This window comes from Eulemur rufifrons, chromosome 8 (assembly GCF_041146395.1).
Source record: "Eulemur rufifrons isolate Redbay chromosome 8, OSU_ERuf_1, whole genome shotgun sequence".
Classification (NCBI taxonomy): domain Eukaryota; kingdom Metazoa; phylum Chordata; class Mammalia; order Primates; family Lemuridae; genus Eulemur; species Eulemur rufifrons.
Genome location: NC_090990.1, coordinates 37,722,777 through 37,746,680, shown reverse-complemented (window position 1 = coordinate 37,746,680; position 23,904 = coordinate 37,722,777). Strand labels below are relative to the sequence as shown.

The 23,904-nt window shown below is 34.7% G+C and overlaps 1 protein-coding gene across 3 annotated transcripts in view; it reads left to right on the top strand.

The window, feature by feature from the left end:
• The window catches only part of EPS15 (epidermal growth factor receptor pathway substrate 15), a 143,138-nt gene that overhangs the window by 41,385 nt on the left and 77,849 nt on the right, over positions 1–23,904 (top strand). Inside the window, exons 3-10 of one of the 3 annotated variants that reach the window (XM_069479953.1) lie at positions 48–137; positions 1,014–1,061; positions 3,574–3,669; positions 6,074–6,139; positions 9,536–9,661; positions 12,573–12,632; positions 22,353–22,442; positions 23,328–23,473. In XM_069479953.1, the coding sequence (XP_069336054.1) occupies positions 48–137; positions 1,014–1,061; positions 3,574–3,669; positions 6,074–6,139; positions 9,536–9,661; positions 12,573–12,632; positions 22,353–22,442; positions 23,328–23,473 (722 nt within the window). Of the gene's footprint in view, positions 1–47; positions 138–1,013; positions 1,062–3,573; positions 3,670–6,073; positions 6,140–9,535; positions 9,662–12,572; positions 12,633–22,352; positions 22,554–23,327; positions 23,474–23,904 lie in introns of all 3 variants that reach the window. The other 2 variants (XM_069479952.1, XM_069479954.1) reach the window with 2 other exon arrangements.

Below are 23,904 nucleotides of genomic sequence, written 5' to 3'. Positions count from 1 at the left end.
TTTTGCCTTTGTGTTTTGTTATCTACTTATGGTTTCTATCTTTTCAGGTTGATACAGGCAACACTGGAAGAGTGTTGGCTTCTGAAGCTGCCGCTTTTCTGAAAAAATCAGGGCTTCCAGACTTGATACTTGGAAAGGTAGTATTTGTTCATTATAATGAGATTGTAGTGAATATATAGTACTGTAGATGAATTGGGTACAAATTCAGAAATATACCACTAAGAAACTTAGAACTGAGGCATAGAAGCAGTTACAAAAATGGGATAGAAGGAATTTGTGGTGTGGTGATTTACCCTCTTGAAAAGTAAGGTGTTTTTCAGATTTTTAGAAATAAGTTCCTTTTTAGTAGGATGAAATGAAGAAGTAATACTACATTTGATGGGGAGCAACAGTGCAGACTGGGAATCTTGCCACCCACTCAGATTTGGCTGTATCCCTACTTCCTCTATTGTAACTGTTTCTGTGTTTAATGTGTGGTGAATAGAGTGGGGAATGAGAAGCTTTGGAAGGAGCACAAAGAGGTGGAAAGCCCCTCTCCTGTCAGATCCTTATACATGATACTGATATATATTCAAAATCCTGAAAAATAATCACTATTAGTTTTAATTATTCACAAATAAACATTAACCATCTCAATTTGTCCATAGGAAAGAATATCATCTTAATAGGGATCTAAAATAAGGTAGTATTTTCTGGTAGAAAGAGCATTGGACTCAGAGTTAGAACCTGGGTTAGTGAAAAAAACATTTGACTGGAAGTTAAAACCTGAGTTTTAGTTCATTCCCTGATACTTGAATGTTCTTGAGCCAAATCACTTACTCTCAGTGGGCCTTAGTATCTTTGTGAAAGGTTGCACTAAATAATCTTTAAGGTTTCTTTCTACTCTTAATTCTATGATTCTTATATCTGATTACCAGAGAGTATGGGGTTGTAAATTACGGAGGTTTAATTTATCATTACGATGATTTTCTTTTAAAATGTAGATTGATATTTTTTTCCTCCCTAAATTTCAGATTTGGGATTTAGCCGACACAGATGGCAAAGGTATCCTGAACAAACAAGTAAGAATCAGAGATTCATATGAAATTTTTTTTGTTTTTTTTTAAAGCTAAGAATTGGTTTTTTACCAACATTAGGGTTTTGCAAGGGCAGATGTCAGAACAATGAAAATATTTCCACTCACTAGATGTTAAAATAACTAATTTCTAAAGGTTAGTGTTAGTTTAGTGACATTCTTTTCCTGGAGTTTGTTTTTCTGTCTTTCAGAGAGGCTTTGCTCTTTAATTAAATTTCTTGGGGATAGAGGGTTATAAGTAAAAATGGATTTTGTTAGCAAATGTTAAGATGGTATTGCCCAGTACATTTGAAAGGAAGCTCTTAGCTAATTAAACTTCAGTATTCTGGTCCAGGTCTTACCTCTGATACATATACCAAAAAACAGTTTACTGATCAGAAGTAAACTCTAGACCAGAAATACATGGAAGTGGTCATGCCTAAGGGTGTTGCATATCATCAGTGTACTTTGGAGTGCTGACTGTTGATTTCAGCGTTATATGGGATTGAATTCAAAGTTTGCTACATGCTGATACATTTGCTAAGGGCCACTACTCAAAGCTAATTCCCTACTATGGGGATAGCTGCAACAGGATCAAACCCAGAAAAGATATGGGAAAAATTAGATGAGAGTGTCAGAATACCTAGTCTTTTAATTAAGATTTCAGGGCTAGATTGTAGTTCCCTTTGGAGCCTCTGGGTGGAAGGGCTAGTTCAGTACATTCCAGACAGAAAGACTAAATTCATATGGAGTACCCAGGTACTATGCATTCAAGTTAGCAAATATTTGTTGAGTACCTGTTATGAGCCAGGCTTCAGAAATGCAGAGGTGAACATGACAGATGTGGTGACTATCTTAAGATTTTACAGTATTATAAATTCTTCACTGATATTCCTGGATTTTAGATGTTGAGTTTGAATTGTCTTCATTACTTCCAGGTAGTTGGATTTACTTTGAATTTGCATTGGAGGCATACATTTTCGAATTAACATATGAATGAAAGAAAAGAAGCCAATACTTACAGTTTCTATGTGCCAAAAATGACACTAAGCACTTTTCCTCTTATTGTATAGTTTTTATTTCATTGCTCATAATACACTGCAAGGTAGATATTAGCTACACTTTTGTGGAAAAGTTTTATTTAACTTGATCATGGCCTCATAACTTTAAGTAGCAGAATTAGAATTTAATGTAGAATTATTTCACTTCAGAGCCCATACTGAGTGAGTGCACCTGATTACCTAAGAGTAATTGAATCTCACATAGAGTGAGAAAAGAAAGACCAGTGTTGGAATACTTAAGATACTAGCATTTAAAGGTCGAAGGAGGCATTGACTCCAAGAGAAGAGGCTCGAAAGATCAGAGGAGAATTAGGAGAGTTTTATGAAACTATGTTGGTGGAGGAGAGCTTCAGGGAGGATCATACTTTCCCAGGCTGCAAAGAAAGAATAAGCAGGATAAGGTTTGCTTTTTTTTTTTTTTTTCTGGTTTAAATCAGGTTATTATATTTGGTAGTTAGGAGTTTATTTGTGGCATAGGCTGTAGTTTCTTTAGCTAATAGTGGGAGTTGAAGTCAGATTTATACAGAAGCTTGTGGAATGAATGAGATAAAAAAGGGTATATCTTGAAATAGCATTTGTTTTTCCAATAAATGAGTAAAGGCAAAGGATTATATAAAGTAGACAGCCTACAAGGTGATAACAATAGTAATTGGGTATGAAGCGTGTATGGGAGAATAGGGGGTTTGAGAAAAGTAGTGAAGGGTTGGTTGCATCAGCAGCTGTACTAGGGTATTGACAAGTTGGAAAAGTTAAAACTGGAGTAAAGGCTTTTGTTTCATGTCTATTCCCAGACTAGACTCTAACTCAAAACAACTGAAAACCAGTTGCTTCAACATTTATTTATTTAGTTAGTTAGTTAGTTAGTTTGGGACTGAGATTTCAAATGCTAAAAATCCAGGGACCTTTGGTGGGAGAGAAGGGATTTGTAAGTATTTTGAAGTCAAGCAGTCATAATTGTTTTAGGTGCTACACAGTTACTCTCTGTAGTGATTCTGGAATAGCAATGGCTGAGTCTTTTGAATTACTGATCTAGTTTCAAAATATATAATCTCATAATCCAGAGATGCCTTTTGGTAACATTTAAGTTATTATTTCCTTCTAGGCTTTTTTTCAAAATTTTTTCCTCATTTAAATGATAAAATACATCTCTTAAAATCATTATTCTTTGAAATGTGCATATTCTGTATAATTTCCACTATCACAATTTAAATATCATAATTTAAGTAGTTTCCCATATATATTTTATCTGCTATTTGTAATATTAGGAGCATATTTGTCTTTTCTCAATTTTAAAGCAATTGTTTTTGAAGTAAATGTGCTATTATATTTGGTGCTACATAAAAACCCTGGAGTAATTGTGAATTGTTTAATATTTTTAGATTGTAAGCATTCATATAGACAGTAGAGAAAGAGAGAAAGAGAAAGAATACTCTTAACATTCATACATTTTTTCCTCAGGAATTCTTTGTTGCTTTGCGTCTTGTGGCATGTGCCCAGAATGGATTGGAGGTTTCACTGAGTAGCTTGAACCTGGCTGTTCCTCCACCAAGATTTGTAAGAAATACTTTTAGATTTAAATTGTATTTTTATTTTTTAAAAATGATACCACATAATTTGAATAATATAATTAATATGTTAAAGAAATTCTCCCTTTAACCCCTATCACTCAGCTACCTGGATTTTTTTTCTTGGTGACTACTGCTGTTATTAGTTTCTTGTGTATCCTTCCAGAGTTGTTGTATGTGTATATAAAGAAATATAAATATGTATTTCCTCATTTTATGTTAACTGTAGCATACTCTACATGGCAATTCTATACCTTTTTAAAATAATGTAGTTTAGAGATCTTTATATATCATTATATAAAAGCTTCCTCTTTGTTTTTTATAGCTGCATAGTATTTCCTTGCTTGTATTTATCATAATTTATTTAATTTCCTATTGATAGGCTTTTAGCTTATTTCTAATCTTTTATTATAGTAAATGCTACAATGAATAATAACCTCATATATATGTCATTTTGCATGTGCAGGAATATATTTATATATATAAAATCCCAAAAGTGGAAATACTGTTCCAAAAGTTTTTGCCTTTGTAATTTCCATATATATTATCAACTTGCCTTCCATAGTGGTTATTCTAGTTTACACTGCCACCAGTAACTGTTTTGAGAGTCTGTTTCTCTATACTTTTGTTAGCATGCTGTTGTAAATCTTTTAGATCTTTATCAGTTTGATAGGTGACAGTATGTAAATGTGATTTTAAATTTGTTCTTTTGGGTTAATGGAGTGAGGTTGAATAGCTTTCTTATGCTTAGGAGACATTTACATTGCCTTTATGTGAATGTCTGTTTTTAGCTTTTGCTCATTTTTCTTGAATTGTTGTTCTTTTTCTTATTGAATTCTAGAGACTCTTTAAATATTAGGAAATTAGCTCTTATGTGAGTTGCAAATTTTTTTTTCCATTTCTGTCATTTGTCTATTCTTTTAAGAGACAGAATCTCCATATGTTGGCTCTGTTGGCCTCAAATTCCTGGTTTTAAGCAATCCTCTAACCTCAGCCTCCTGAGAGGCAGAGATTACAAACTCAGGCCACCCTACCTTGCCCTGGTTTGTAGTTATTTTTTATGTAAATAAATTGTGAGGTTTAAAATTTTTTCTTCTTTCTTTTTTTTTTTACATTTAAGTTTGTCCTGATGTAGGGTGTGAGTATGGATTCAAGTTTGTTTTTTTAAGATGGCTACTCTGTAGACCTATTAAAGATTGATTATTCAATAAACTGTCCCTTCTTAATTTGAAATGCCACCTCAATCATGTGCTAAATTTTTATATATATTTGGTTGCTTTTTGGATTTTTTTTGTTTGTTTGTTTTTACCCATTGATCTCTCTGTTTATTCTTATGCTGGTCTTACATTGTTTTAATTATTGTATTTGGTAACATGTTTTTATATCCAATATGGCTAGTTCTCTCCACACCACTCTTTTTTTTCAGAAATTTCATGACTCTTCTTGCTTGTTCTTAAACTCAATATTTTAGAAGTTTTTGGTTTTCATACTAAGAATTTAACTTCAGTTTAGAGAATTTCTGCACTTTCATGTTTATGCATGTACTCAGAGGGTTAATTTAGGGATGTGTTGCCTAACTATATTATAGTTACTTATTGCTTAGTGATGGGGATACGTTCTGCAAAATGCATCGTTAAGTGATTTTGTCATTGTGCGAACACCACAGAATGTACTTACACAAGCCTCAATGTTGTAAAACCTACTACACACCTGCGCTGTATGGTGTAGCCTATTGCTCTTAGGCTACAAACCTGTATAGCACGTTTCTGTACTGAATACTATAGGCAATGGTAACACAATGGTAAGTTTGTTTATCTAATCACAGAAAAGGACAGTAAAAATATGGTATCATAATGTATGGGACCACTGTCATATATGTGGTTCATCATTGACTGAAATGTTGTTACATGGCACATGATTATATTATAAATGTTTTTCAAATATGTTTCTCTGTCTGTTCAACCAGATAAACATAATAACTTGGGAATGCAGTTAATAGGGATCATGTACTTGTAACTTAGAAAATGCCAAGTTGGGTGGTTTTCCCAGTCTGCTTTCGTCAAACAATGTTGGGGAAAAGTCACCATTTAACAGAGCCCTATATATTTTTGTTAACATTCAGATATCTTTATCTTGATCTCAGTTGTAGGATTTCTTCTATAATACTTCTGTGTTTTAGTTAGTGCTCCATAGTTGTTTATGCTACTAACTCCCTGAAGATGTTTTTGTTTCATTGGTACTTAGATGAAGGTCTAGTAAGTGTAAAATCATGTTTTGTGTGCATTGAGAGCCAGCATATTTTATGAATATATTTAAATCCAAAGACCACTTTTTCTTCATTGCTTACTGATATGAGAATCTCACTTCTTTGTGTGCTATCCTTTCCTTTTTAGCATGATACTAGTAGTCCTTTGCTAATCAGTGGAACCTCTGCAGCTGAGCTCCCCTGGGCAGTAAAAGTAAGTAAACTTTTTAAAAAACATCTTTATTTCAGAGTATTAGGGAGTACAAGTGTTCTTATTACACGGATGAATTGTATAATGCTGAAGTCAGGGATTTTCATGTGCCCATCACCAAAATAGTGTACATTGTACCTGATAGGTAAGGTTTATCCTTCACTATACTCACCCTCCCCCCTTCTTAGTTTACAGTGTTCTTTACACCTGCAATCCCCAACCCGCAGTCCGGAGACCAGTACTGGTCCATGGCCTATTAGGAACTGGGCCACACAGCAGGGGGTCAGCAGTGGGTGAGCAAGTGAAGCTTCATCTGTATTTACAGCCACTCCCCATCACTTACATCACCATATAAGCTCCGCCTCCTGTCAGATAAGCTGTAGCATTAGATTCTCATTGGAGAGTGGACCCTACTGTAAACTGTGCATACGAGGGATCTAGGTTGCACATGTGCTCCTTAAGAAAATCTAATGCCTAATGATCTGAGGTAGAGTTGAGGTGGTGATGCTAGTGCTGAGGAGTGGCTGCAAATACAAATTATCATTAGCAGAGAGGCTTCACTGCCCAATAAATGTAATGCGCTTGAATCATCCTGAAAGCATCCCTTCACTCCCCCGCGGGGTCTGGGGAAAAATTGTCTTCCATGAAACCAGTCCCTGGTGCTAAAAAGGTTGGAGACCTCAGCTTTACACCACTTTATGACGGTGTGGTGATAGCTCGCACGTATTAGTGAGAACATATGGTATTTGTTTTTCCATTCCTGAGATACTTCACTTAGGATAATGTTCTCCAGTTCCATCCAAGTTGCTGCAAATAACATTATTTCCTTCCTTTTTATGGCTGAGTAGTACTCCATGGTATATATATCATGGTATGTATATCACCTTTTCTTTATCCACTCATGAATTGATGGCACTTAGTTTGATTCCATGTCTTTACAATTGTGAATTGTGCTGTGGTAAACATTTGGGTACAGGTGTCTTTTTTATATAATGACTTACTTTCCTTTGGGTAGGTACCTAGTAGTGGGATTGCTGGATCCAGCAGTATGTCTACTTTTAGTTTTTTGAGAGATCTCCGTATTGTTTTCCATAGAGGTTGTACTAATTTACAGTTCCATCAACAATGTATAAGCATTCCCTTTTTACTGCATCCTCACCAACATCTATTGTTTTTTTTATTTTTTTAATGATGGCCATTCGGATGGGGGTAAGGTGGTATTTCATTGTAATTTTAGTTTGCATTTCCCTGATGATTGGTGATGTTGAACACTTTTTCATGTGTCTGTTGGCCATTTGTATATTGTCTTTTGAAAAAACTCTTCATGTCTTTTGCCCACTTTTTAATGGGGTTATTTGTTTTTTTCTTGGTGATTTGTTCGAGTTCTTTGTAGATTCTGGATATTAGCCCTTTGTCAGATGTATAGTTTGAAAATAGTGTCTCCCATTCTGTAGGTTGTCTGTTTACTCTGTTGATTATTTCCTTTAGTGTGCAGAAACTTTTTAATTTGTCTCATTTATTTTTGTTGTTGGTGTGTAAGTAAACTTTTTAATCATACTCTCCTTACCCTTGCTTTGCTTCCTACTCACATACATCCTCTCCCTCTCCCTCTAAAATGTATTGCAATCTGCATTAGACTTGCATATGTATGTTCAAGGACAGTAGGGAAGTTCTGGTGCTGGAAATCTTTGAGGGATCTTTCAGCTCTGTCAGTCATTTTGTGATAATTATTAATAGTATTAGTCTGATTTTATTTCTGCCATAGTGTTAAAAAATGGTGATGTCATAATCCTTTATTAACTAAAATATTTGATGAACAGGTAATTTACCCCACTGGTAAATTTTCTTGTTTGAAAATTCTGGTTAACTAAGTATTCTTTTTATGGCTTAAAACAAAGAATTCTTTATGAAATCTTTTTCAGAAATGGGTATTTTGTAGCATAGTTTTTCAGAGACAAAATATTGGCTATAGATATCTTACCAGATTTTTTAAATTTGTAATTTTAAAACAGTATTAGAATATAGCAGATCAGATGATCTTTGATAAATGTGTACAGGTTTTTTTTTTTTTTTTTTTTTTTTTTTATGTTTTTGAGGCAGAGTCCCGCTCTGTCACCCTGGCTAGAGTGCCGTGGTGTCAGCCTAGCTCACAGCAACCTCAAACTCCTGGGATCAAGCAATCCTTCTGCCTCAGCCTCCCAAGTAACTGGGACTACAGGCATGTGCCACTATGCCCGGCTAATTTTTTCTATATATTTTTAGTTGTCTAGCTAATTTCTTTCTATTTTTTAGTAGAGACGGTGGTCTCACTCTTGCTCAGGCTGATATCAAACTCCTGAGCTCAAATGATCCGCCCACCTCGGCCTCCCAGAGTGCTAGGAGTACAGGCGTGAGCCACCGCGCCCGGCCAGTTTTTTTTTTTAAACTATTTTGATTTTTATGTCTGTGTATGCTGTGGCCTGTTAACTAATTTTATAAAGTGTAGGAATTTGGCCTTAACTGGGTAAATGAACAATAGTTTTCCAAATTATACAAGTAACTTTCAAGATTTTTAGGAGATACCTTGTTATTTACAAGAAAAAGGAATCTTGCTTTGGGAAAAATAGAGGAATCTTGATATTTATTCCTTATATCAGCAGTCCCCAACCTTTTTGGCACCAGAGATGGGTTTCATGGAAGACAGTTTTTCCACGGAAGGAAGGTGGGCAGGGATGGAAGCAGAGCTCAGCCAGGTGATTTGAACAATGGGGAGGGGAGTGGCTATAAATACAGATGAAGCTTGCCCCTTGCTCACCTCCTGCTGTGTGGGGCTGCCCCTCCCCCCTCCTGGGTTTCATGGAAGACAATTTTTCCAACAGGAGTGGGGTGGGGGTTGGGGGGTTGGTTTGCAGCTGAGGTTTGAGACCATAGCCTTATAGCAATGAATTTATTTTTAAAAATTTGTGTGAATTTGAAGTATGCCTAACACATAAACTTTCTATGTTTAGAAAGTCACAGAATGTCACTGACTAGCTGTATTATAAAAGTTACTTTCTTGTCCTTGGTCTATTTAAGTGAAAGGGTTGGACTCCTTGCTTTTCAAAGCCCTTCTGTCTTTCTGAAATCTTTTGATTCTAACCTAGGAATAGAAAAACAAAGATGGTGTTCCAGCTAAAAAAGAAATGAGGAATACTGGAATCTTGAGTAGAGTCACTTTGAAATTATAATTTGCTATAATATAAATATTTTTTTCTTGCATGTCCTTCCAATAAATACTATATTTTGATGAAAGTGAAAATGTTTTATAAATGATAATTGAAAAAAACACGTAGTCTCTTCTTTGAGGACTTGATTTTTATAACTGCAGTTAAATCCTTTTCACCATTTTTTAACTTATGATTTTTTTTTTTTATATTGTAGTCTGAAGACAAGGCCAAATATGATGCAATTTTTGATAGTTTAAGCCCAGTGAATGGATTTCTCTCCGGTGATAAAGTGAAACCAGTGTTACTCAACTCCAAGTTACCTGTGGATATCCTTGGAAGAGTAAGATATTATTAAATTCTAAATGTAATTTTTATTTTAATTTTATATCTACCAGGAACACTTATAGCTGCATTCTTAAAAAATACACAGATCTTAATTTTAACACATCAGCTGCCATGTGAGTTGTGTTTAACTCACGCTAGTTTTGAGGCTGGGGCCTTGTGAAGCATATGTAACTCACATGTCTCTTTACCTTGGGAGTTGGCAACTCAACCTGCCATGCTGTAACATAAATGTTACGTGATGGGTGGCCCCCTGGGCAAAACCCTGTAGTTGGTTCCTGAAAATCTTACTTGTTGATGTTCTTATTGTTACAATTAATATTGACAATTTAATTGCATATAACTCACACACTGAAAACAATAAAGAATAATAAATTTTTCATTAAATTACAAAGGATCGTTTTGTTTTCGAAGTTCTAATGCTATTTTCATAATAAAACACTGCAACCCCAAGGAAAAAAAATTTTTTTTCCAATGTGGCAGTGAATGTGTTAAAGTTGTATTACAAATTTTTTTTTTTCTTTTTTTTGAGACAGGCTCTCACTCTGTTGCTCAGGCTGGAGTACAGTGAGGTGATTATAGCTCACTGCAACCTTGGACACCTGGGTTCAAGTGATTCTCCTGCCTCAGCTTCCTGCATAGCTGGGACTATAGGCCCACACTACCATGCATGGCTAATTTTTTTATTTTTGTAGAGACGGGGTCTGGCTATGTTGCTCAGGCTGAGCTCGAACTCCTGACATCAAGCGATCCTCTTGCCTGAACCTCCCAAAGTTAGCCAGCCATGATGGTAACACCTGTAGTCCCAGCTACTTCGGAGGCTGAGACAGAAGGATCGATTGAGCCCAGGAGTTTGAGGCTGCAGCAGTGAGCCATGATGACACCACTGCACTCTAGCCAAGGTAACAGACTGAGACTCTGTCTCCAAAAAAAAAAACACGGAGGAAAAATAAAGAACTTTGAAATTTAAAAGTCTTAGTGAAGGCAAAGAATTAAAGTCTTGCAAGTATCTAGGAAAGAGATCTAGATAGACATGAAGTTCAAGTTAAGGAGTAGAATATATGATTTCAGAGATGAAACTCCTTACAATAAGACACCGTGATACAGCCATGGAGTGGTGGCAGGATTATAAGCGTGAGCCACTGCACTCAGCCATGTTACAGAACTTTTTGTGTTCTGACTTAATATATAATATTATTGCCAATTTATTTCTGTATTTGCTTATTCCCTATAAAATATGAGTGGTTGAAATTACTTTTATATATAAACCCCTTAAGTAGGTCCTTTTTTCTTTGTGCTGATCTCCCAATTGCTTGAGTTCATTTCCAGAGACCATTAGTATTTTACATCTGCCACCCACTCCATGGCTGTATCACGGTGTCTTATTGTAAGGAGTTTCATCTCTGAAATCATATATTCTACTCTTTAACTTGAACTTCATGTCTATCTAGATCTCTTTCCTAGATACTTGCAAGACTTTAATTCTTTGCCTTCACTAAGACTTTTAAATTTCAAAGTTCTTTACTTTTCCTCCGTGTTTTTTTTTTTGGAGACAGAGTCTCAGTCTGTTACCTTGGCTAGAGTGCAGTGGTGTCATCATGGCTCACTGCTGCAGCCTCGAACTCCTGGGCTTAATTGATCCTCCTGCCTCAGCCTCCCAAGTAGCTGGGACTACAGGTGTTACCATCATGGCTGGCTAGCTTTTTTTATTTTTAGTAGAGACAGAGATCAGGCTGGTCTTGAACTCCTGAACTCAAGTGATCTTCCCACCTTAGCCTTCCAGAGTGCTAAGATTATAGGCATGAGCCACCAAGCCTGGCTTCCTCTTTTTTTTTTTTTTTTAATTTTTTTTTTTTTTCATTGTGGTAAATACAGATAACATGAAATTTACTATCATAACCAATTTTAAATTTACCAGTAAGTAGTATTAAGTACATTCACATTGTTATGCAATCATCACCACCATTCATCTCCACAACTCTTTTCATTTTATAAAACTAAAACTCTTCCCCTATCTTTTGGTCCACAGTTCCATGTCCTTATCCTTAGCTCTTTTTGTCATGTTATTCTGCCATCTCTTCTGAATGTTGGAAATCCAGCTTTGCATGAAGCTAATTATCTGCTTTCTCTGTAGTTGCCTGTGGACTACTGAGAAAGTCTAATAAAATTGATGTTACCGTAAATTTATCATCACCAACTTCAGCTGGGTTCCTCCCTATTGCCAGCCACTCTTGTGCTATTTCCATAGTGATTTCTATCTATCTTCTTATTTCAGACCATATCTCCTCTCTTTAAACCTCTTGACCTTTCTTTAATTCCCTGCTTAAGTATATTACATAGGGTCAAATCCTTGGCTGCACCACTTCCTAGTTTTGTGACCTTGGGGAGATCATTAGAAAACTATGTCTGAGTTTCCTAATCCTTAAAATGGGAATAATTCCTTCCCAGTTTATAGGGTTGTTGGGATTAAATGTGATAATGTATATAAGGTGCTACTACAGTGCTTGTTCCATCCTCTTTGGATGCTAGCTGCCATGATGATGATGATGATGATGACCACCATCCCACCAGGACTAGCATACTATTATTGGATCAGTGTTATATAGATTTTAGGTGCTCAATAAATGTTGATTTTTTTTAGTATTGTTTCCTATGAATTATTTCTCCAATGTGTGGTCAGTATGAAATTTCTAAACTATAAATGTAATCTTGTCATTTTATTACTTAAAACTAACCCTTTAGCAGCTTCTCATATTAGAATACATTCTAAACTTCTTTCAAGGCATTTAATGATCAAGTATTTGCTCATCTCCACTCTTAACTCTCACCAGTACACTTTCTTTCCCTGCTCCCAAGTAGCGCATGAAATGAAAATAACATTAATCTTTCTCAATTCTTCTCTTTTTAAGGTTTGGGAATTGAGTGACATTGACCATGATGGAATGCTTGACAGAGATGAGTTTGCAGTTGTAAGTAACCTAATGCTCTTAAGATCTTTAACATCTTAATGATTTTCTCATATGAAAATTTCCTCTTGTAGTTTATTCTTAGAGGAAAACTATATTTCGATCAGATTCTTGGTATATACCTTTTTAGCTAGAATTTATAGGCAGGCAATAAATATTTCCTAAACAAATGGATAACAGAAAATGTGTATTTTTCCATCTTCATTTTATTTGAATTTCAGGTACATAGGACTATATGCTTTGGATAATATACTATAAAGATGCTGAGCGATATTATCTTTTGTATCACAACTTGACCAGGTATCTCAGTACCTGCTTCTGTTACCAAATAATTTTGCTTCAACTATATCCCCTAATTTTCATATTTATTTCATTAAAAGGAAACATAAATAGCACTTTAGTTTCATTTCATTTATGAAGTCAGAAAAGTTTTGACATGTTATCTGATGTTATCTGATGGCATGTTATCTTAGTAATTGGATAGTTAATTCCAAATAGGATTGTATTCATCTCTTTCTTAAATGTTAGGTAAAACTCTGTTGTGAATTTATCAATGGTAAATCTCTGATTTTCCTTTCATTCACTTATTTCGAAGTTAGTCTGTTTAAATTTTATATCTATTCTAATTTTGCTAAGGAGTTGTCTATGTCTTTAATCTTCAAACTCGTTGCTACAAATTTGCATTATTCTTTTAATCTCTTCTGGTTTTGTGGTTGTGCTCTTTTCTCATTCTAAATCTTAAGTATTTTTTTTTCTGTCTCTTTTTTTGTTTAATGTGATTATGTTTGATTTATTGATGTTTTAAAAGAACCATCTTTTGGATTTATTTATCCTTTCTATTATGTTTTGACTTTTTATTTCATCTTTTTCAGCTTTTATCTTAATTCCCTCTTTCTAGTTTATTTTTGTTTACTTTACAAAGAATACTAAATATATTTACTTCTCATCATCTTTATACTGAAATCATTTAAAGAAAATTTTTCCCCCTGAATACAGGCAACTGACTTTTCCTAGGCAACTGACTTTTTTTTTTTTTAAATAAAAGAAACCTTTATTAAAAGGATAATTTAAGAATAATAAATACAATTTGTGGGGAATTATTACTTTAAATTTTGTATTAAGTAGTAAACACCCATGTATCTTCTCCCAGATTTACTAATTGTTAACTATTTTGCCATATTTGCTTTCTCCCCATATGCATTCTTCAGAAATTTTTCCAACTTTAAATTCTAGTTTGTGTGATTTTAAATACTTCCTCTCCTGTTCCCTTTTTGTTTGAATTACCTGATATTTCTTACGTTTATTGTAAGAAATATCTTGAAAATGGCACATTTTCTCTTTCTAATGTTTTATCTCATTTGATTGTTTCTGTCTAAAATAATGATGTACATATTGATTTTGTTTGCCTTACTGTATCTATTTATTTTACATTATTATTTTCTCTTTTTTTTCTGTTCCTTATTGTTGCTGATTATCAAGTTGTAATTTATTCATTTGTCTCCCCTTGTTAATGTGAAAATTCTCTTCTAATGTCCTGTTTCATTAATAGTAAATACAGGTTGAACATCCCTAATCTGAAAATCCAAAATCTGAAATGCTCCAAAATCTGAAATTTTTTGAGTGCCAACATAATGCCACAAGTGGGAAATTCTACACCTGACATCATGTGATGGATCACAGTCAAAACTTGTTTTATGCACAAAATTATTAAAAAGTTTATATAAAATTATCTTTATGCCAAATGTGTAAGTTGTATATGAGATACAAATGAACTTTGTGTTTAGACTTAGGTCCCATCTACAAGATATCTCATTATGTATATGCAAATATTCCAGAATCCAAAAATACCTGAAATCCAAAACACTTCAAGTCCCAGGCATTTTGGATAAGGGATTTTCACTCTGGACACTTTTCCCTGTACTCATACTTATTTCTTCTGTATTACTTCTTTTCTTTCTCTCTTACCTTACAACACCAGAAGATTTTAGAATATTTTTCTGTAATGCAAATTCTAGATTTTGCTCAGTTAATTTAGTTCTTTTGATTCTAGAATTTTCCTTGCAATTTTTTCAATATTAATAGTTTTATTAGTATTCTTTTCATTAGAATTTGCCTGATACATCTTTTACTTTCCTTTTACTTTCATGAGTGGAACAACATGATCTATACTATTTTTAAAAATTATAATTACTACAACATAGTGTAACTACAATTGCAAGTCATTGATTTGTCTTTATTTATAATATTTACAAGCATCAAAATTTTTTAAAAACTGAATTTTAAGAGTTGCTCTCACTCTTCCTTGAAAATTGATATAATTTTAAAAATACTTTTACAACAGTGGAATAACTAAGATAAGAACATTTTAAATTTATTTCCTAAATAATGAAGTATAAAGATAATATACTTATTCATATGATTAGTCCTTTTGGCAATTTATACTCTGCTGTGTTTGGTCTGTTGAAGTATAATATAGGATTTTTTTCCCCCAAAATTTCTTGCTTTACTTATTAATAAAAACTGAATTGAACTTAAGAATCTTTATGTTTAGGACTTACCTTTAAAATTCTTACCATTTCTCTTTGGATTAAAGGTTTTTGTTTGTTTGTTTTAAGGACCCAGTATCTGCTCTTGTGTTTATTTTTTGAATGGGAACAGAAAAAAATGAAATCAGTGAGAGATTCTAACTTGGTTTGTTGAGTTACAAGATAGATTTTTTTTTAAGAATAACTTAATTCATCAATGAACCCAAACTTGATTCAACCTGAATCTTTATGTTCTAGGCTTACTCTTAAAATTCTTTTTTTTTTTTTTTTTTTTTTTTTTGAGACAGAGTCTCACTCTGTTGCCCGGACTAGAGTGCCTTGGTGTCAGCCTAGCTCACAGCAACCTCAAACTCCTGGGCTCAAGCAATCCTCCTGCCTCAGCCTCCCTAGTAGCTGGGACTACAGGCATGTGCCACCATGCCCGGCTAATTTTTTTTCTGTATATATTTTTAGCTGTCCATATAATTTCTTTCTATTTTTAGTAGAGACGGAGTCTCGCTCTTGCTCAGGCTGGTCTCGAACCTCCTGAGCTCAAACAATCTGCCCGCCTCGGCCTTCCAGAGTGCTAGGATTACAGGCGTGAGCCACCACGCCCGGCTTCTTAAAATTCTTAATCAATTTCTCTTTTCATTTATAGCATAAGTGGGATTTTTGGTTTGTTTATTTTTCTGATTAGAATTAATAAAGAAATAAATATTCTAATTATATAACTTCTGTTGCCATGTGAACCTTTAATTAATGGCCCTGTTTCTTTTCAAATGTAAAGATTTGTTCAGATTCTCAGAAACCCAGTGGTGTAATTAAAAATCCAGAATCTAGATATCTTTGAATTTTTTTGATTTCTTTAAAGTGAATTTATAAACATCAGGCGTTGGCATGGCCATGGGTGTTCTGGCCACAACTAAAATGACTTGTGAGTTTTGTGTATGTGAATATGTATGTGTATGTACATATATAAGAATAAAAAATAAAGTGGATTTAAAAAACTGTATCAACCCCCTTGAATCTGGATTTTTTAATATCTGCTATGTATCGGTATTCTGTTTACTCATTGATGAATTATCTGAGTAGATTATAAGGATATTAGAAATATATCTCCCAGTTTTACTTCTTACCCATTTAGTTTAGTAGAAAGTCTCTGATGGCACATTAAGGGGACATTTTGCAAAGGGGCAAAAATTTTCTCTCTGTTAAGAGAGAAAAGTTTGAAAAGTCAAACTGTTTATAAAATTTTGGTATTGCCCTTGAACCAAGGGAAGTGACTGATAATTATGTTAAAGTTTATTGTTTTCTTTGTGGGACAATTTCTGCAAGTATGTAGTCTGCAAGTATGCAAGTATGTGAAATAGTTCTTTGTTTTACTAAGGCTGAATCTACTGCTTTTAAATTTAAAAGGAACGGCCCCTAAATCTAGTAAGCTAGTATTTGGTGAATAAGCTTATGCTCATGCTTTTTCATAGATTTTTAGGGCTTAACAAGATCCTATAATTTAGCTCCTCTAAGCACAGCAATTACTAGCTTAGAATATGGGCTGAACCTGAGCTTTCTAGAGTCATGCTTTTTTTTTTAAATGAACTTTAAATTTTGGAATGATTTTACATTTACTGAAGAGTTGTAGAGATAGTACAGAGTTTCCCAGTACCCCTCACTGTTTTCCCTTATTGTTAACATATTACATTAGCATAGTACATTTGTCAAAACTAAGAAACTAAGATTACTATTAACTAAACTCCAGACTTTATTTGGGTTTCACCAGTTTTTCCTTTCTGTCCCAGGATCCAATCTAGGGCATCACATTGTATTTAGTTGCTATGTCTCTTCAGTCTTCCTGGTATATGACAGTTTGTCAGTCTTGCCTTGGTTTTTATGACTGACATTTTTGAGGAATACTGGCCAGATATCCTGTAGAATGTCTCCCAATCTCGGTTTGTCTGATATTTTTCTCATGATTGGAGTGGAAGAATAGGTTTTTGCAGAGAACGCTGTGGAGGTGAAATGCCTTCGTCATCACATTATATCAGGGGATACATGGTATCCATGTGACATCACTGGTTATGTTAACCTTCACCACTTGGTTAAGATGGTGTTTGTCAGGTTTCTCCATTGTAAAGTTACTGTTTTTACCTTTTCCTACTCTATTCTTTGGAAGTGTAGACTCAGGACGTTTTTACATCTATTTATTGTTTTTTACGTTCTCACTAAGCCATAAATTTTTCTGTTAGGTATGTTATACTGAAAGTGGTCTAAATTTTTGTCAGTAGCATTTGTTGGGTCCTCATCATATGGAAGAGTTTTTGGCATTTGGAGATTTATAAAGGAGCTGTACTTGTCTGTATTAACATGTATGACATTGTATTGAAATTAACTTTTTACATATCTGCTGAGGTCAGGAGTTGGAGACCAGTCTGGGCAACACAGCAAGACCCCATCTCTACAAAAAAATTTAAAAATTAGCCAGGTGTGGTGGGGCACTCCTGTAGTCCCAGCTACTCAGGAGGCTGAGGCAGGAGGATGACTTGAGCCCGGGAGTTGGAGGCTGCTGTGAGCTGTGATGATGCCACTGCACTCCAGCCTGGGCAATAAAGGGACATACTTTTCTGTGGGGGGGGGGGGGGGAAGCTAATTAATTAGACTCCTTAAGTGACTCCAACATGCAGCCAAATTGGAAAACGAAGCTCTAAAGAAAGTTTGGGTATGGTAAAGGCATCATAGAGCACCCATGACTCAAATTAAGTGGGCAGGTTGTATCATCAAAACCTTTTCTTGGTCTGGTGAAGGAGGCTGGACTCAGTCACCAGAATGGAGCACAGCTGCCCACCCCACACCCTCTTAAAAAAAAACAAAATAAATAAACTTTTTATATATCTGCTGTTATATTGGGTTGTAAAAATGAGGGATTTTTTTTTTGTTTGTTTAATTTTTTACAGACAGGGTCTTGCTCTTGCTGAAGTTGGTCTTGAACTCCTGAGCTCAAGCAGTCCTCTTGCTTTGGCCTCCCAAGAGTGCTAGGATTATAGGTGTGAGCCATTTCGCCCAGCCGAGATCTTTTTACCTTTGTATTTCTGGTGCTTAGCCCAATACAGTGCCTGTTGGCCCGCAGTTTCTTAGTAAACATTTTGTTGAACTAAATGGATAAAGATAACTTGTACTACTTGGAAAATGCAAGAAGTACATGATAATTTTGATCCCAGATTGTAATTTTAAGAAATTATAACAAGCAGTTCAACTGCTTGAGTAAACCAGTGAGCAAGTAAAACTCCTAAGGAAACTCCTAAAAAGACTGGTTCTCAAAATGTGGTCTTCCATCAGCAACATCAACATCACCTGAGAACCTATTAGAAATGCAAATTCTTGAGCCTTGCCCCAGACTGAACCTGTGTTATAAAAGCCCTCCAGGTGATTCTGATGGCCACTAAAATTGAGAACTACAGCCTAAAAGCATGGACGATGAACAAATATCAGAAAAAGTGAGCAGCTATTGTTAACTGACTACAACAATAAAGTTAAATTCTCTCTTTTTCTAATTTAGGTTCATTTTTGATGCTTTTACTTTGTTTTCTTTCTCTCTTTTAGAGACAGAGAGTTACTCTGTTGCCCAGGTGCAATCATAGCTCACTTCAACTCCCAACTCCTGGGCTCAAGCTATCCATCCTCCGTAGCCTCCCAAAGTGCTGGGATTATAGGCACATGCCACCATGCCCGGCTTGGTGCATTTACTTTGAAATCATCAAAAAGACATTCTAAATGTTTCTTTGTGAAGTGTCTGTCTCTACCTGTATAAATGCATTTGATAGTACATTTCAGTTTGACAACTAGTTAATAGCCATATTTTTTTGTTATTGTTGAGTATGGCCCATCATTTGATTTAGTTGCAATTTTTGTTTCAGTGGCAGACTTGAATAGGATAAAGTGCAATGTAATAAGAAAACAAACAAAATCACAACTTAGCAGTATTAAAAGTATTCTGTTCACTTTTTCTGTTTCCTTTGGTGGAAAAATTTTTGGCTTCAGTTTTGTCAGGGAAACTATTTTCAAGGCAACATGGAATCAATAATTGTATTTTTTTAACTTTCAAAAAAATGTGTTGTCTATTGGTAGCAGATGGCTAACATTGCTTTTTTGCTTCTAGTGTCCACTTTTCCAGAAAATGATTCTCATCTGCGTTAAGAGGAGTGCTGACTGTTAATGTGCATGCTAGTTACTTCTCTTAGCTTGGTGCCAATCTAATATTACCGTACATATATTTTGAATTTGCTTGAAAGTGTTTGCTAGCCAGATTGTTTTCTTTCTAGAGTTTCAAGCTTTTGGAGATAGAAAGTTTGTATGTTTCTAAAACTGAAACTGAATTCTTCCAAGTTGGCTAGCAAATGGAGAGAGGAGAATTCTTGGTTTGGGTCAAGTGGTAAAGTATGGTTCCTAGACAAATATCATCAGCATCACCTGGGAACTTGTTAGAATGCAAATTCTCAGGCCCAATCCAGGCCTTACTGATTCCAGAATTCTGGGTGTAGGGCCCAGAAATCTGTGCTATATCAAGCTGTCCAAATATTTCTGATCCCCAGTAAAATTTGGGTACCAATAGGTTAATGCTTAGTTTTATTGGTTATAAAGGAAAACATGATATTGTAAAATTACATGGGTGCTGCTAACAAAGCTGGTTAAACCTGGAAGAAGCAAGAGCTTTGTAGCCAGAAGATCTTGGTTTGAACTTTATCACTTCTTTAAAATATTGTGTTGGGCAAGTTACTTAGCATCTCAGCCTCAGTTTCTTCATTTGTAAAATGACATTAGTAATCATGGAAATCATAGATCAGTCTTATTCTATTGTGTGTTCAATAAATTTTGACTTGGAAGCCCTACAAAAACATATAATTAAAAACAAATTTCCTTTTGTGTAGAATTAGGATTTGTAGCGAAAGAAAAAATTAAGAAGAAATGTAAACTTTCTTCTGGTTGCTCTTGGAATCTTTCTGGAGATTACTCTGAGTAATTTCTTATGCTTAAAGATAGCCATGAAAACTGTTCATCTTCTGAAAGTCTTGAAGGTGCCTTGAATCCTTTAAATGGGGAGGATACCATCTCTACAAAAATTAGAAAAATTAGCCAGGCGTGGTGGTGTGCACCTGCAGTCCCAGCTACTTGGGATGCTGAGGCAGGAGGATTGTTTGAGCCCAGGAGTTTGAGGTTGCAGTGGTGCCACTACGCTCTAGCAGGGTGACAGAGTGAGACCCTGTCTCAAAAAAAATAAATAAATAAAAAATGCGGAGGATGTATCCTGGGACAGTCTATATGCAGGTTGTCCCATTTTGTACAAGTGATTTATGTATTTATTAATTAAAAATATTTTAAAGTAGGCAATACATTCTTATGGTTCAGAAATCAATATAAGAAGATATTCAGTGAAAAAATTCTCAGTTCCATCCCTGCTCTCAACTGCTCCATTTACCCCTGCATTATAACCAGCCAATTTTCTTACTTTCTTGTTTATTCTCCTAGAATTTCTTAATGCAAATGTAAACAAATGTGAATAATTGTTTCCTCCTTACCACAAAAGATGACACATTATATACACTGGTCAACACTACTTTTTCATGTTAAACGGTATATCTTGGATGTCTTTTAACACCATTATTCTCTTTTTCCTGGTCAACTTTATTGAGGACTACTTTACATACAACAAACTGCATCCAATTTAAGTCTATAATTTGATGGGTTTTGTCAATTATATACCGGTGAAGGCACCACCACAGTTAAGATAGAGAATGTTTTCCATGATTTTTTTTAATGCTTCATAGTATTTCATTATATAGATATACTGCAATTTTTTAAATCAGTTTTTTTGTAGATGGGCACTTGGGTGCTGATACAAACAATGCTGCAATTAATAACCTTTTGCGTATAGCATTTCATATGTAGGCAGGTAATTTAAGGATAGATTCCCAGATGTGGGATTGCGGAGCCAAAGGGGAAATACATTTGCAATTTGGTGGGTGTTGCCAATTTGCCCTTCATAGTAGGGCAATTTGAGCTCTTTAGGACAGGAAAAATAATTTTTCCTCTTATAAGTTCTTGGCTGGGACCCCTGTAACAAAAGTCAGATTAACAAGAGAAAAAACAGAAGTTTATTAACATGTATATATTTTATATATACATGGGTGAAACTCAGGGAAATTGTAACTGTCAAAGAGGTGGCTTACAATTCAGGCTTATGTAACAACAAAGAATAATACATTTTTAGAGAAGTGACAAGACAAAAAAAAAAAGGACTTTGAGTCTCTAGGGGGCTACAAATTCAATAAATGGGAAACTAATGGTCAATAAAAACTATTTAGGAAAGTTTGTTAGGTAAATTCTTCTGGTGGCATCTCCAGGCTGAAAAGGGTCTAAAGTTGTTTGGGGAGGAACTTTTTATTTTTCCTTGTAGAGAGAGGAAAAGGGACACCTTTGTAAATTTATGTACTGCTTTTAGGCAAATACTGGGAGGGCAGAGAGCTTTTCTTGTATCTGCTACTTTTCAGTTGTCCTCAGCTCAAAATAATCCTTATACCAAAGTAACATGTTTTGAGGTGGCATATTTTGCTACTCCTCAGCTTCCACTAGCAATGTATGAGAATTTCCTCACAATTTGGCAACAAAATATATTATGAAACTTTGGATTTTTGCCAATTAGAGGGAAAATGGTATTTCATTATAGTTTTAACTTAGTTTTCATGTGAGTTTAATTGAGCATATTTTTATATGTTAAAGGATGGGCCATTTATGACATTTACTTTTCTATAAAATATCTATTCATACTCTTTGTCTATTTTTCTGTTGGATTTTGGTTTTTCTTCTAATTTCTAGGACCTATTTGTATATTAGGGAGATTACCTCTTTCTTTGCTGATACTTTTTTCCCAGATTGTCTTTTGCCCTTGACATTACAAGTATTTTAGTTGAAGGGTATGTCTCTAAGTTTTTGCTAAGGATATCTTCCTAAAAATTGTTTAGCTTTGATTTCTTTCCTTTTCTCCCTTCTTCCTTTCATCCTTCCCTCTTTTCTTCCTCTTTCCCTCCCAACCTAATTTCTTAAAAAAGGATTTGAGATAGCTTGAAGATGATTTGTTGATAAACAGTAATCAATTGGGTGAATATTAAATTGTTTTAATATATATAACCCTACTTCATTTATTTTGAAGGCCATGTTTTTGGTATACCGTGCACTGGAGAAAGAACCTGTGCCAATGTCCTTGCCTCCAGCCTTGGTGCCACCTTCCAAGAGAAAAACGGTCAGTATATCAGGCTCTGTGCGGTTGATCCCCTCTTCAGCATCAGCCAAGGAATCTTACCACTCCTTACCACCTGTAGGCATTTTACCTACGAAAGCACCATTAAGACAGGTATAGATTTATCAGTGTTATAGGATTTTTTTTTTTAAACAAAAGTGCATGGCATTTAACAGTTGATTACTTGATAAAGATATAAGGAACAATCAAAGGGAGCAAAAATTGAGAGCTCCCTCTGGTTGAATCTACATAATGTGATGTTCCAGAGGAGGCAGACATTCCATCTACATTTGGCCTTAGGGAATTAAAGTTAGAAATAGAAGATGCTCCATGCTAACATGGCATGCTTGCCCTGGCATGATTAATAGTTGTTTTTGTTTAAGCTCTTGTTAACTCTTGATTTTGGGGATTACATTATCCAATTCTGGGTTTCCCAAGGCCTTTTTTTCCCCTCTAGCCTACCTCATACCAGGTTGAATAAAGGCAGATAATGGCAGGATATGCAAATCAGCTGGCTCTAGTTAAACTGCTTGAGTGAAGGTATAAAAAATGAAGATGGAGAATTATCTGAATATTTTGTTTATACAGACTCAGTTACGTGTATTAATGTGGGCATTCATAAATCAAGAGTTAACTATGCTTGAATTTACTCATTACTTGAAAAAAAGTAAAGTGTACATTTATAAATATAGTACTAACTGACCTATATTTTTCTTCTATTATTTTCACCACAGCATTTTGATTGAGATATGATATGGAAATGATACACTGTTGCTGCAGTTAGAGGGTAGAATTGTTCAAAATTAGTGACATACTGTCATCGATTAAAAGATGACGCTTTAGTTTGTTTCATTTTGGCAGAAGCACTGTTTTTTTCCCCCCCTGTAGTGGGTTGTATCCCCTGCAGAAAAAGCTAAATATGATGAAGTCTTCCTGAAAACTGATAAAGATATGGATGGATTTGTATCTGGATTGGAGGTTCGTGAAATCTTCCTGAAAACAGGTTTACCTTCTGCCTTACTGGCCCATATTTGGTAAGACTTTATTTAAATTAATTTTTTTAAAAATATGATTTTGTATTAACTCCAGTTTTATGCATTCTTACTTTTTGTCATTTATAAGTAGGACAGTTTTTGTTTCAAAATTCTTTATAGAGAAAATTTAAATCTGAAGAATTCTTCTGGGTAATAGACAAAAGCTTGACAATGGGTTCTCAAAAGCTTGAGAATGAAGCATTTTAAGATTGACAGTGTCAGTTAATTGTTTTTAGAATGTTAAAATGCAACAGCTGTTTATATCAGTTAAAGTTAAAATCTTGTGAGAGTATAAATATTGAAATTTAAACAATATAAAAAACAGTATCTTCAAGGCATACCTGTATAATTCTGTAGGGTGTATGTATACTTTCAAACCTTTACATAGGAATAATATACATGGTTCTTAAAAAAGACGAACCTGGCTGGCC